The 15,120-nt window shown below is 34.4% G+C and overlaps 1 protein-coding gene across 2 annotated transcripts; it reads left to right on the forward strand.

Annotated features, from left to right (window-relative positions):
• The first annotated feature begins 1,162 nt into the window (after positions 1 to 1,162).
• On the forward strand, positions 1,163 to 9,551 carry LOC125675067 (MLX-interacting protein-like). 2 transcript variants are annotated; one of them, XM_048912545.2, is made up of 7 exons: positions 1,163 to 1,615; positions 2,586 to 2,774; positions 3,485 to 3,569; positions 4,227 to 4,326; positions 5,181 to 5,307; positions 6,660 to 6,789; positions 8,383 to 9,551. In XM_048912545.2, exons 1-7 carry the CDS (start codon positions 1,448 to 1,450, stop codon positions 8,988 to 8,990), a joined length of 1,407 nt encoding a protein of 468 aa, XP_048768502.2. In that variant the 5' UTR covers positions 1,163 to 1,447; the 3' UTR covers positions 8,991 to 9,551. The 2 variants fall into 2 exon arrangements, with proteins under 2 accessions (XP_048768502.2, XP_056014702.1); XM_056158727.1 differs by having other exon boundaries at positions 1,309 to 1,971.
• Positions 9,552 to 15,120: the final 5,569 nt, after the last annotated feature.

Genomic DNA, 15,120 nt, shown 5'->3' on the forward strand with positions numbered 1-15,120 from the left:
TCTGTTAGTAAAAAAAATAATAAATCAAACACAAGATGTTTAACTTGTTGACTTAAAAACATAATGAATTATTTCGTTCTTTTATATACATATCACACTCCATGTACAGACACATGCACGGTATTATGTGTAAAAACATGTGTTAATGACGTTTTACCACGGGAGGGGGGGGGGGTATATAAACCACGCGTGTTATTTTCATTCTCTACCTATAGGTGTCATTGCTCGCTAACACCTCTGTCACACAGGCACTCGACGTTTTAAATATTATGTTTACAGGAAGACAATTTTTTTTATTATAGATATTTAAAACGTCGAGTGCCTGTGCTCTGTCAATTATGCCGAAATTTCAAAATTCTTGTATAAAACGCTTTGTAAAATCTTATATTGTTGATTTTAATAAAATTGAATCATTTCCCCCTGATTTTTCGCGTTATCTTATCTAAATTAATCATTTTAATTTTTAAATTCCGTTCCATGTTTTAGCAACACGTACCCGTATTTTCATTGTTTCGAAGGGTGCATGCAACACCGAGTTAGCCCGCATAGTATATCATACGTGTGTTAAAATACGTAAGAATGAGTGAAAATAGGCTAAATCATTTCATTTTTATCTGTACAGACACTGCGACACTCGTCGACTTGTTAGTTTAAATTGTAAATTGTCAGTTAATAAATTCGACCCGTGTACGTGCCAAATTAGCGCATGCGCGATAGCCTAGTCTGGGGAAAACATGAAAATATAGTCCTAGATAAACAAAAGAATCCCACTGCTCTATAGCTATTTAAGTACTTTATTTGCAACTTGGAGATATTTTTAAAAAATGTCATGAACTATGTTAAAAATTCATGAGTCTCTTGAAGTTCACTATAGACAAGAACGATAGAAATATTCCCGACGTCTCAATTTTAAAAAAATTGGAATGACTAAATTGAGAGAGAGAGAGAGAGAGATTAGGAAAGGTCGAGGGATGAGCGCGTCTGTTCTGGCCACCATATTATAAACACTCATCTACCCGCAGTAGCTTTCTTTACTTTTAAAGCACCGATTAATTTGATAAAATGCAATGGTTCACTGAACTCCCCTTTCTAGGCCTAGATCCGCCACCCAGGTGTTAGGCCAACTGGTTTCATCCTGTTAGCCCAGTTTTAATCTCGAAGATCGTTACAAATATTCAATTGAGAGGATGGATCATTTTTTAAAGTTTTCAATTTACCTTCTATGCATAAAATTTATAATAGAAATTCAGTAAACAAACTACAGCCTATATCGCGATCGCGGCATGTGCATCAAGTGCACGTGTTTATATTAATGCACAACAACCACAATTATTTTATTTTAAATCAGCAAACAGGTCTACTCTTACATTTTTTACTAAAGTCACAACAATATTTTAGGATTGGAAACGTTTCACATTTTTAAAACGTCAAAACAAAGCATTTTCATATGGATTCGAGATTATTTTCGCAATGCATTGTGGTATACCAGTATATAACATTGGCGCTCAGTGCTGAGCTGGGCCGACAAGGTGATTTCATAATGACGGGTCATTGTGATTACCAAACTGAACTGGATTTAAGTAACCTCCACAAGGAAATAACTGAAAAACTACAGGTCAGAATTTCTTTTATAATATATTTTCAACGATTTAACAATATTCTGAAAATAACAAAACGTGCTGTCGCTTAAGTCGATGTCTGCTTCACATGTACACATTTCCACTGATTTTGTCAACTCTTCCAGATCTAGTACTTGATGATTTTAATACATTTTTACTTCATATTTCTATTACAATCCTTGTATCAAACTGTTTTACAGCATCCAAGACATCTTCATAGACATCATCATACTTCTTTACACCACACAACAGTAATTTCATTCTGAAGGTGTTTCTCTGTCGAAATCGCAACCGGCAAGAAATTGAAACGAGCTAAGCGCCGTTTATATACTGTGGTGTCACAGATCACATGGTAAAAGCATTCAAGTAATTCTGATTGGCTGATAACATTCGTGCATGTTAATCAGTTCTGTAAACGTCACAAGTATGGAGTATATGAAAAGTCACGAGGAATATTTGGGTTAACATTGTGACGTCAAAAGGTCACTGAATGAATCAAGATGGAAGGTGTTCCGAATGTTGAATTTTACTTAGTGGTTTTTTTTTTGGGGGGGGGGGGGGGGGGGGGGTATTTAAAAGTTTCAGCATTCTGGATTCTGTTGAATTGTAACTTAATAAAGCTGCATTTTAGAATTTAGAATCTAAATGGATAGTTGTTTTCCATTAACTATATAGATGTCTGATGGTGTCAAGATAAATATGTATTGAAAATTGCATACTGTCACCCAAAACCACACAGCACGTGCACAAAATCATAGAAGATTCAGTATTTTATATATCAAGGGAGAATGTTGACCTGGTATTGGTTAATTGGGATAATAATTTGTGTGTGTGTTTGATATTGTTTTACAGAAAGCTTGCCAATGGGATTTTTGATAAAATATTCTTAGGATAAATTTGATACTTGTATGTATTAAGCATGGACTTGCAACACTTTCAAATGTACTAATTTAATTTTTTGTGCAGGTAAATGGAAGAGTAAAAAGAAAAACCCGACACAGAGCAACAAAAAGCCCTCCCGATGTGAGTTCTCCTTCATCTCCCCAGTCACCGAGAACTCAGTCTGGTAAATGTGGGCGTCCAGCGAATCCGATCCCCAGACACAAAAGGGACTCCCACATCAAAGCCGAATACAGGAGGAGGGATAAAATTCAGGTTTGCAACGGCTCAAATTGAATTCTGATATATATTGTAGATTTTTGGCTTTTCTCTTCACAATATATATATTTATGTAACATATATATATGGTAAGTATTGAATATGTAGCAAATCTTCATTTTTCTGGCAAGTCTTCTTTTATTAGTTTTCTTTTAAGCATGATTTTGTCTGTTATTTTTTCATGGTTATTGAATGTAGTACGACTTGCAAAAAGAAAGCCTGACCATAATTGGCCAGTGTATCCAATATTTAGGCTAGGAAATTTGGAAAAGTGCCCCCTATATCTCTTTTGATTCCAAATCAGGTAAGGTGTGTTTATAGACAGTGCAATCATTCAGGGGTAAGTTTGATTGGATGTGTTGAGTAGTAATGTACACTTTGTACTATTTCTCACTAAAGCATCTTTATTTGCCCAAAATATGTGAAAATGTAGAACTAAGAATTTCAGGCCTTAAAAACACACAAAAAAATCTGTACAATTCACATATTGAAAGGGCAAACTTCTAGAAATGTCTTCTGTTTGAGCAATATCAAGGTATTTTATCACCCTTAAATGAAAATGTATCCTATAGTATTGCCAGAAAAGGAGACATATCTTTGGTATTTATGTATATTTTGACTATCATGTTGAACTTTTTCTTTTTCAGAATATAGAAATTGTTATAAAGTTTGATAATTTTGTTAATCCAGTTGGTTTATATTTACAGAAAGGATTTGAAAGTTTAAGGTCATTGGTTCCCTCACTTGAAGATGTGTCAGAAAAAGAGAGCAAAGCTGTTATGCTGTTTAAAAGTAAGTATCCCCAGAACCAGAAATTAGGATACAAAGACTCTTAGTTAGAAGGGGGAGTCACTCATGGGCACCTACTAGTGTGAGGGGATTTTTTAAGACAACACTGCTCTTTCTGTGCGTGCGCTGATTTCACTTCTGTGCTAAAGGACACTTGATGCAAACAAAAAAGTGGGATACATGGGTTGATATTTATATTTTTTGCCTTAGTTTGGTTGTAATAAGTACAAGTATAAAATTCCTTTAAAAATTTAAGGGACTTGCAAATTTCTATGATGTTCAAAAGTTGAAATATATTACCCTTCCCTATATGATATGAATTTACTATTTTGGACTTAATTGAGAAATCAAAGGAATAAATTACAAATACAATAAATTTTGAATTTGTTTTACATATAGAAGCATAAATATAGTTTTGATTTTCAATGTTTTTGAAAAAAATTTGTAGCAAGTGTCGTTAGGTTTTAAACAGTCTTTGAAAATTTTAAAGAACATTTGTTTTGTTATCTGTAAATTGCGAAAAAGCACAGAAAAAAGTTCATTTGAAGCCAGAGAGAGGAATGTTTGGGGCATCATATGCTAGGCTCTGTTAAGTTTAGTTTGCCCTCTTTTGTGAGGGGGCATCTAACCCCAAAATTTTGACTTGTCTCCCTCTTGTAGCTGCTGAATACTGTCGGCAACTTAAGGGCGAATGTAGGGGGCTCACCGATGAGGCGGCTGCTTTGCGGCAAGAAATCCAGTCCCTGGGTACTCAGATTCAGTAAGTCAAAAACATTTTAAATGTTTGACCATGCTCTGTATGTATGATCTCTATTCATGGTTGTATCTAACCATGATTTATACCTATATATATTTGTATATATATTCATAATAAGTGCTTACATTACTAAATCTCTATTCGTTTCTTCCAGATATTAGATATTGATGCCAAGTTGTTGGATACAAGATATGTAAACTAGTATAGAATAATATACAGAAACTTTGCTTTCTTTTGTAGGTACAATAAATTATATTGAATGATTTATGTTTATATGTAGTTAGAATTTGTGCTGAAATGTATCTGACTAATTTTTCTTTTTGTTTCAGAAAAAGCATCAATTTGATGCACATTTTATATTATTAATGATTTGTTTTATTTTCAGGAACATTTGGTAAGATACTCGTAGATAGCATAATGAAATATGATAATACTAATTATTCTTTTTTTAAAATTCTTAGTATGAGACTAAATGTAGAATGATGATTTGTATCTTTTGCAGGTGATAACTTCTAGTTAATTAGCTTAGTGATCCAACAACTTGGTTTAAGGAGATATTTTCCTGCTTTGATGCCCTCATGAACAAAAAAAGAAAAATGAAATAATAGTTTGAATATGTGGAACATAACTTCAAATGGTTGAAGTTCTAAAAAAAAAATTGATTTAGATGAAAATATTTCTGTGAATAATGAAAATTCAGGGATATTCTGGAAAAAATCTCCTTATAAAACTTTTGGGGATTGAACATTTCCCATCAATTTGCAGTGGGTATTTGGAAGATGGTTTAGTCTTTAAATCCCTCTGCATTTCCTTAACTCAGACAGCAATTGTTAACATGGCCTTTTTGACTTTTCCAGTGACCTTCAGACAGAGCTGCCGGTGACAGGAGTGGACACTGTTGAGGAACCACCCAGCACAGACATTGACAAGCTTTACGAAGAATATGTGGCTACTCAGACCAGAAAAAACTGGAAGTTCTACCTTGTATCCTCTTCAAACTTGATGTACATTTACAAGCCTCTTTTGGTGTGTGATGCAGTGAGGAATTCATGTTTATATTGAAAACTATTTTAGTTTCCACCAATTAAAACCTTTGTAAGAATGTTAGGGTCCGGTCAAATGGCAGGTGCTCTGTAATAATCGCTCTGTTTCTCCATCAGCACTTCCTATGGCATGCAACAGGGTTTTCGATAAGTAAGCAGGTGAATTAGAATTTTAAACAGGTCATGTTGAGCATCATTACCCATTACATCAACTATCTGTCACATAAGATATGATTGAATGCATGTATATATTGCTTATTCATTAAAATTGCAATTTCATGAATGAAAAATCACTTCATGTAATTTAAAAATCTTTTGGGAACAAACCCAACAACTTAGTATTGATGCTTGAGGTCGCTTCGTTTTTGTTTATTTACATTCGTATTGAACATTAATGTTTTCATTCCATTGTCAACTTTCAGGATAGCTCAGATGTAACCCATGCATAAAGCAACCCACACATGACCCAAAATAGCATCAGTATTTTATTATTAGGGGAAAAAACAAGGTTGGAACTGATATTGATACATTGTTCTATTTTATTGAGAATCATGTCATCACATTTGAGGAAACTCGAGCTGGCAATTTCTTTCAATCAGAACGGCAACATTTAGCCAGGTGTCACTGCATATTGAAAACCCTGCATGCAATAACTTAAGTTTCCTTTGGAAGATTTTCAAAAATTTTATATCCTTGGATTAAACAGAGAATTTTAGACCCTTCTCAATTTTCAGGCTTCTGTCTGGCTGTCCGTCAGCATTTGCCATGACACTGCCACACGATAAGTTTCTTTTGGGAGATTTTCATAACTTTAATACGTAATACTTCGATTAGGCAAAGGAAAACCCCTTTCTATTTCAATGTTTATCAGCCTTGTCATTACAGAGTTATGGGACTTCCAGCACTTTCTATTTCAATGTTTATCAGCCTTGTCATTACAGAGTTATGGGACTTCCAGCACTTTCTATGTCATCCCAGCCTCCAAAATATTCATTGCAGGACCCTTTCGAACTTGTCAGTTTTTTAGTGTTTTGATATATTGATTTCAAAAATGAATCTCAGTAGGAGCATTCATGTCGTACTTGCACATTAAGTTAAACTGGCCCATAATTTTTGCAAATACTTTTTACTTTAAGGCTACATATTTGGCATGAACATTCCTTTATATGACAATTTGAATTCATTGCACTGATAAATCTCACCCAAAAAAATCAAAGGATGGGGCCCCAATTTGATGTATTTTTAATATCACATTACAATTGTTGATGACAAGTTTCCTTAAGTCTTTATCAGTTCAGTTTCATGATGAGGCCTCTGTTTGAGTCCTTTAAAGTCATGATTACCTCAACGACGTCTGATGAGTTTTCCCAATCGGTCAACAACTGGGTCAAGGAAAAACTTTCACTGCCAAAACTAAGGATAGGTAATGCACATATTTGATCTGCTACAGAAGTACATTGTTGGGTGCACATTATTTGTTATGAAAAGGCTGTCAGAATATGCTGTGTGCTGGCATGCCCATTGTCGTTTAATATGGACAACATTGTTAGGAGCTGGCAAATCAGGTGCTTTTCTATGAAAACAAGTAACTATTTCATAGGTACTTAATTGACCATGGATAAATGAATTTTTCAGAAGATAAAGTATGTATTGAAATGTCTCTAGCATTGTGCAAATCAAAATTAGTGCCGTATGTCTTTGATCCACTCTGTGAATCACAATACTGAGTTCCAAAATATAGGATATTTTAACCAAGATAATATTTAGATTTAGCCAATCAAAACACATCGTTGATTACCCTTGTGTGCTTCTTCATTCTTTCCATGTGACAACTTCAAAACATTGAAAATGTGTTTGTGTTAAATAATTGTGTATGTGTATATATATATATATATATATATTGCCTTTTCACTTTCCTAATATATATATATATATATATATATATATATATATATATATATATTAGGAAAGTGAAAAGGCAAGTAGGGCAAGTCAGTTAAGAAAGGACACCTGTCACTCAAATGAATTTGTAAGCCCCTGAATGCATTTTTGCTCGTATGTTTAGTATTGTTTAATTAAAAACAAACAAGTGCATGCACATAGACTAGTACATTTTCTCTTTATTTCGGCTGCAGTTAAATGAACTTTCAAGATCGTGGGATTATTGTGACATATTGCGTTGGTTGTCAAATTCAGTGAGTTTTTGTGTCAAATTAACGTAGCAATCCTTTTATGATTTTATACATTGTACATGTAGACTAGATGTACGTTGATTGCTCAACAAATGCAATTATTTAAGGAGAAATAGCACATCGTCATAATGGCTAATTTCCTTTTGAAATTTGAATGAAAATATAAATGTCAACAATGCATCATTAAAATGGAATTGCCTAGCTGGGTAGCTCAATAGGTTAACAATCTGTAGATTTTAAGTCTAGCAGAGGTTTTGATTATCACCTCGCAATTCATCGCGAGATGGGATTTAGTAACAGACCCTTTTTGTGTGGATGAGTATGTGTGCAAGTGAGTGTGTATATACAACACAATTTTTGCTCATTTGATTTGATACTTCACAAGTTTATTTGTTATCAAGAAAGGAAGAACTGTATTGATTTTTGGGGTCCAAAAGTCTAGGTCACTACGGGATTTGATAAAAAAGCTGGTAGACATTCTACAGGATTAATATTTTGCTCAGTTCATGTTGATTTGATATTTCATGTCTAACTTTTGTTGTTGAGAGAGGAAGAATCCTATTGATTTTGGGATTCAAGGTTACTATCGGAATGCATAGAAAAAAAAATTAATTTACTAATTGCCTATATTTCGAAGGAATTTCTCGCTTTGCAGAGTTCTTGTTGGGTTTTTTTTTTTAGATTCGTTTTCAATTCCAAATTATTATTGTACTTATCCTTCACTTTCCATCCATATCAGATTTCTATAGGGTATTATTCCTCCTTAACAACTAATGATAAAGCTTGGAGAAATGCAAAGAACAGTATGTTTCTTTCTTCTGTAGAATTTTTCAACTGCTTGAGAAAAATCAGCAAGGAAACAAAGATTATGGATGAACCGGAGCTGTTGTCTGCGGAGGCTCAGTGGAGCTGTGCAGGTAAAGCGACTTCTTCACTAGAAGTGAAGATGGAAGCTGACCAGCCAGTTGTTGACCAGGCACTTCCAGTAACAAACAGCCCAGCCCCGATTACTTCACATTCCAACATGTGGGCTAATTCTGTGATGACGACAAGCTGCCAGTTGGCGACCGCTTGCAACTTTCTACCCCAAGGAGGTACTATGATGTCCACCAGCATTCTCTCCGACAACTGTGTTCTGACACACAACCTGACCGATGCCGTAATGTGCTCAGATTCCCAAGATCTTCCATTGGGGTCTCTTGCTGACATTCCCCTCCTAACCTGTGATACAGAAATGTCCTTTGTGGACTCTCTTCTGAACAATCTGGAGAATACAGATTCCCTTCATCATCTCCTGTCTGACCAGCCTGTCTCCCTTAGTGATATCACCCCCACTCCAATCACTGAGGTCGATATCACACATTGTCAGACCCCATTCACCCAATCATATACCTTGCAACACAATCATCAAAACGCCCCCTATTCCCTCTGACGGAAGGGAGGTAATCCAGCATTATCAGTGTATTTTAGATTGTGTGTAATTGAAGAGATTTTTTATCATCTACATAAGTTTTGTTATTTCTCTGGAAGTTGTGAATTAAAGAGGATGGTCTGCTAGCATTGCTTCACTTCAGCTTTGATTATCTGATCTTTCTTTACATACAAGCTAGTGGCATTAAATGTGGCCCTCGTTTGATTATTCTCTTACTTTATACTATTCTATTCATCTCGGTGGTATGTATTTTTGCTGCATATTTTGCATATTTTACAATTTATGTCATGAAACTTATACAATTTATACACAAGCTAGTTTGAAAAGTATTGAAACTTTGAAATTGCTAACGGTCAAGTTATTTTTAATATCTGTTTTACAAGAATATATATTGTACATCTGTAGAAAAATCGAGATTTATCGTCATAGTTGTTGACCTGAATTGCTTCTACTTTGTTTATTTTCTGAAGTCGTGGTTGGAGAGAACGTAAATATGGATGTTTTGTGTATATACTTGATTGTTTTTCAAGATGTAAATAAAAACGTGGTGTTTTTATTTCACTCAAGGGTTCTGTTTGTTAATGTAAAAAAAATTCTACATACATGCATATGTGCAAGGCATTATTAGGGTGAAATTGCACATGTTATGACCCAAGATTAAACATTTAATATTTAAGAAAATATGTGTACTGTCTGTGTATATCTTGGACATAGCCAGCCATTCCATGATTGCAGCTCTGCCAAGCAGAGAACGGAGCTTTTCTAATCAAAGTTTTTCCGTTGTCTGTTAATAGTTTGCATTCACATCTTCAGAACCACCAGTCCAATTTCAAGCAAACCTGGTAGAATAATCCATCTTTTGAAATTTCACGAAATTTGTCTATTAATTATGGGGAGCAGTTGCACTACATGTATTGATGTCCGTAGGTAATTCTTGATATGAAGAGTTCGATTTCTTGCGAACAAGAACCTATTCATGCTTTTTGTACACCTGTCCTGTAGGCGGATGTGTAATTAGGTATGACGCAGTGCATCTGTCTGCACCTTGTGGATCAGGTAAAAGCGTTAATATAAGTAACTTGTCGCACCTGTTCCCAATGATTACAGGAGGAAGTCAAACTAAATGGCGAGGCAATAGTAATTTTTAGGTATACGGTACTATTAAGGCTAGAATAACCCAATCTAATTAAAATCGGACTTCTTGGATCCGCGCCGTATACTACACAGATTTTAATTAGATTGAGAATAGTCGAACTTGATAACGTACTTATTCAACCAACATTGATGGGGTGTATAGTAAGGTAATGTGTGTCTGTCTTCTCATTAAAATCAATTCAAACAATCTACCCCCGGGTGTATGGTGAACTTGGCCGACACCCCATGCACACACAAACGCGTATTATCTCATTTTGGCACAAAATTACACTTGTTAAAGAAACAAAACTGGTGAATCTCCAGTTAAAACTGAGACGCGAAAGAGATTGCTTGGTTCAACAACGTCTCCAAGATTCGAAAAATGCATCCAGAAAAAATCCTGTAACCTTTTCGAACCCCTAATCATCACTTGGACGCTGGCGAAACGAGCCCAGAGAAATAAGACTTGGTAATAAATGTGATTTAAATGAAATTAGTGATAAATTCCCGTACATGTTTAATTGCAAGTCTCTGACTGATGTATGAAAACAATGTTTATCACCGAAACAAATACGTTTCAAAATTATTACATTTGAAAATATGATTAATTCAAACAAGCAATCTTTTCTCAGAAAAGTATATTCCTTTAAAAGAAATATTAACAAAATATGTTCCCCAACCTAATGATTTCTTCAATCTAAAACTGAACATGTTGCCAATCTCCATACTCGTGCATGCCTTAAACCATTTATTGATTTATGATACAGTTTACCATCACTTTTATATAAAATACTATATCTCTGTATGTAATTGTGACGGGATAAATGAATTCAGTTCATTCATCAGCACCTTGTGGGGAGAATGGAAAGAGGACTAATCCGGCTATGATAATCTGACCTAGTGCGTGTATGAATGTACACGCCTGGTCACGATATGGTGAGAGGAAGGTGCCCGTTATTTCTCTAGGTGGTGATCGTGTTATATTCAGATGACACAGTTATTTTAGATTTACAGCTAGGCTAGCGTTATCAGACGTGCAGATTTGATAGCTATCGTAAACTATGGAAACTTACTGTGAATGTTAGTAAAACAAAAATTGTAATATTTTCAGAAGGTCGACAACCAAAATGTGTCTTCACTTACATGGTTTATATGTTGATAGTACCGTCATTTAGGAGTCTTTTTTTTCTTTCACAATCTGGTTCATTTTATAAAGCAAAATAATAATTAAAAAAAAAACAACCCTGTGTGAGCAAGCACAGAATGCTATGTTTGGTGTTATAAGAAAAATAAGATTATTTGATTGTCAGTTAGATTTACATTATTTAATAAAGTTGTGGTGCTTGTTTTACTGCATGCATGTGAAATTTGGGGTTATGAAAATATTGATACGGTGAAACTGGAATATTTCCTTTGTTTATAACAATTTTACTATAGGATGATCTCTTATTGGGCAAAACTTATCAACAGCAATGATAACAAATTGAGCAAGGTTATTTATATGTATATACGTAAATTGTTTGACAAAGGAACAGTAAGAAATCTATGGATTTCATTTTTGAAAACTATTTTAGACAAGTGTGTCCTCCCAAAATTTGATATGAGCATGGAATACGCAATTATAGCCCTATGTGGATTAAGTCAACTGTTAACCAAAGGCTATGAAATGAATTTTTTTTTTTTTTTTTTTTTTTTTTTTTTTTTTTTTTTTTTTTTACAAAAATGGCACGAAGATATATCTAGGGCTTCAAAGGGAGTGATATACAAAATTTTCAAAACAAATTTCAAATGTGAGGAATATTTGATATTATTTCCAAGAAAGTTACAAAAAATCTTTATTACCATCACCTTCCTGTTGAAGTAGGCAGATGGAGTAATATTGAAAGGAATGAACGGTGGGGTTTTTTTTTGGGGGGGAGGGGGGGTGTACATCATGCAACTGTAACCAAATTGAAGGTGAATTTCATTATATTCTGGAATGAAAAGCACTGTGCAAATTACGTCGATATTATTTAGATATAGAATATTGTTCTGCCTCAAACACTAAAAAAGATTTGTGAAGTTAATGTCCTGAGAAAAGTTGTATAAATTTGCCCAAAGAAATTGTCAATGTGCTGGCATCGTCCCAATGTACTTGATCACCGACCCAAATGTCGTGTTGTAAATTATTTGAAATAAGAGGATATGGATTTATTTATGCTATTACACAGTACTTAAAATTAGATTTAAATTTACAACATGCTACTTGAGAAAAATCCTTTGAAGAATATTAGGGCTATGTGCACATTTGGGGAAAATTATATACAAGCATCCTGCACTTGGGTAGTGGAGGCATTGGGGTCGTACACATGTGCATCTCTCTCTCTCTCTCTCTCTCTCTCTCTCTCTCTCTCTCTCTCTCTCTCTATATATATATATATATATATATTCATATATGGACAAGACATGGAGACTTATAAGGTTGGTGCATGTACAAACCCCTGGACCGTCTGAAACATTAATTAATGTACCTGTGGTCATTGTGGTCGGGGAAAGATGGTTAAAACAAACTTAAAGCTGCAAAGTACATGACGATTAATTAATATGCGTGCAAGTGAGTAGTGGCTGTCATTTGTCTGTCTGCCGTATGTAGACTTTCCACAGTTTTACTTCTCAAAGTTTTTGGGGCCAATTAGGGTTGTGTACACGAAGAACTTGTGCACGTTCCTTCCTAGGTGAAATAGTTATATAGAATGGAACGAACTGTTCAAAAACTCGTCTTTTCAAGAACCACTTTGCTTTGGAAGTCATGAATATGGCATGCATGAAAGTTTCCTTGCATAACCGTACTCTGAAGTTTGTTCAAACCATGAACCTGCACTCACATTTCAGACTCCCAATGCGCACATGCTTACTTCAATTTTATATGGAGTTCATCATTAACTCGAAGAATTGAAAGTATCTTAATTATAATTGTTTGAAGATATCATCAATTCAATATGACGAGCGTATCATTATAAATCAAAGATCTCTTCAAATAATTAAGGATGTCTTTAAATCTAAATTATTGCGCGCATTCTTTTACAAATGTATGTGCTGAATTGATTCACGCCAAAACTGAATTGTTGCTCTCTTCTGACAAATAAATTGACGATCAATATCAATGCGCACTATGATATAAACCATGTAAATGTAATAGTGGTCCATGAGAGAGGGAGAGAGCAATATATTAAATTCTCGAAACCCTGTCTATATTGATATAAGTTATTCAAGTATGCCTGGTATTTAGTTATATATAGCTTGGCATGATATGCATATATATATATATACTGTTATGTCAACAAGGGGGAGGGGTAAACTCACATTGCATCCGTCACTGAACAAACTGCTTTTATATTTGAAATTAACTTCAAGAAGGGCGTAGGAGAAAGGGGCTGCATGTTTGGTTTTTTTAGGGAGAAAGTTTAATATATTGATAATCGTCTCCTTTCACCACATTGTCCTGTATTTGCATATGATAAGGAAATAATAAATGATATGAAGGTTGTTTACGGAATAGCTGGGTGTACTTTTGGTGTTGCCTTATATAGTATTGTATAGGCCTGGCTACCTCGTTCATCGTCTGTGTGACAGCTCATTATGACAGCTAAAATAAAATGCACGAAACGCGTGCAGATACTTCATCATGATGGGATGGAAGAACCACGGGGTCACTCAGGGTCAATATTGAGCAAGATTTTATTATTACATTAAAATTATCACTCCCTCCCTTGTAAACAAGGGTGGGGGTGGGGGTGGTGGTGGTAAACACCTGTTGTCTGTCCTCAGAGTTGTTTTGATTAGTTGCTCAAGTAATGAAACTTATAACAAACACATATAATCGGTATTGCCCACATTTTTGATGACATTCAGTTTAGGGATGTTTCACGTGCACAATTAGTCATTTCGATATGCAGACTCGGATATATTGGGTGACCACCATTTTTTTTTTAGTTCAATGTATATAGTACATGTAGCACTGAATTTAACCAACGTGTTGAAGGATGACACCCTCCCCACCTTCACGATAAGGTTTTGAAGTTTGAGGGAAAATATTTTAATACTTTAGGATTTTTAGTGAATATTGAGCAAAACAAAATTGCATTTTTTGAAATTGTTATTTATCTATTTTTCTTTTGCTTGTTAATTGTTTTCAGCAATTTTTAAGATCAACTTCTCCTTCGTCAGAAATCTACTTTCAAAGTCATTGTGTCCCTATTATGTTTTTTTTTCAAGGTGGAGCTACGCCATTGTATCTGGAGCTATGATAAGTTTCGTTTGCTCCTGGGTAATATTCATTTTTACTAGCCTTTAGAAGACGCTCCATGGTGTTTTTCTGTGAACAGAGAAATACTGTGGATATCATTTAATCCTTAATTGGCTAGTGGAGAGGGACAATTCTCAGGCAAAGGTCATATCTGTAGCAGTGTAATTAGACGGAATCGTGAAATCTTGCCATATTTTGAAAATAAAAAATGTTACCTAGCCGCAAAATAATTACGTATCTTCTTCCCCATAACCCCCGATGTTGTGGAAAGGATGTACATGTATCGTGTATAAATACTGTAATAATTTTATCTATACGATAATTTGATTTCAAAAATAAAGATTAGGTCATATTTTCAATGGACTGATTACATTTTAGTTGGAGGTTAGCACTATCTCTGTAAACTATTTAAATCATAGCAAATTGATACTAAAAAGCTTTTTCTTTAAACTAAATGATAGCAATAATATTATTTTGTTTAACTCTCTAAACTTTAGTGTACGACCGTAAATTACAAGCGATAATTCACATTCATCAGCAATAACTATATTCTCAACATGTTTTCACGAGTTGATAAACCCGGTTTAGTTACTGGTACAACATTGGGTTATATTATGCTGCCCGGCTACTTTCTTGATCAACACACACCATTGTTCTTTTATTTATATATATATATATATATATATATATATATATATATATATATATATA

This window comes from Ostrea edulis, chromosome 3 (genome assembly GCF_947568905.1).
Source record: "Ostrea edulis chromosome 3, xbOstEdul1.1, whole genome shotgun sequence".
In the NCBI taxonomy this organism is placed as follows: Eukaryota; Metazoa; Mollusca; class Bivalvia; order Ostreida; family Ostreidae; genus Ostrea; species Ostrea edulis.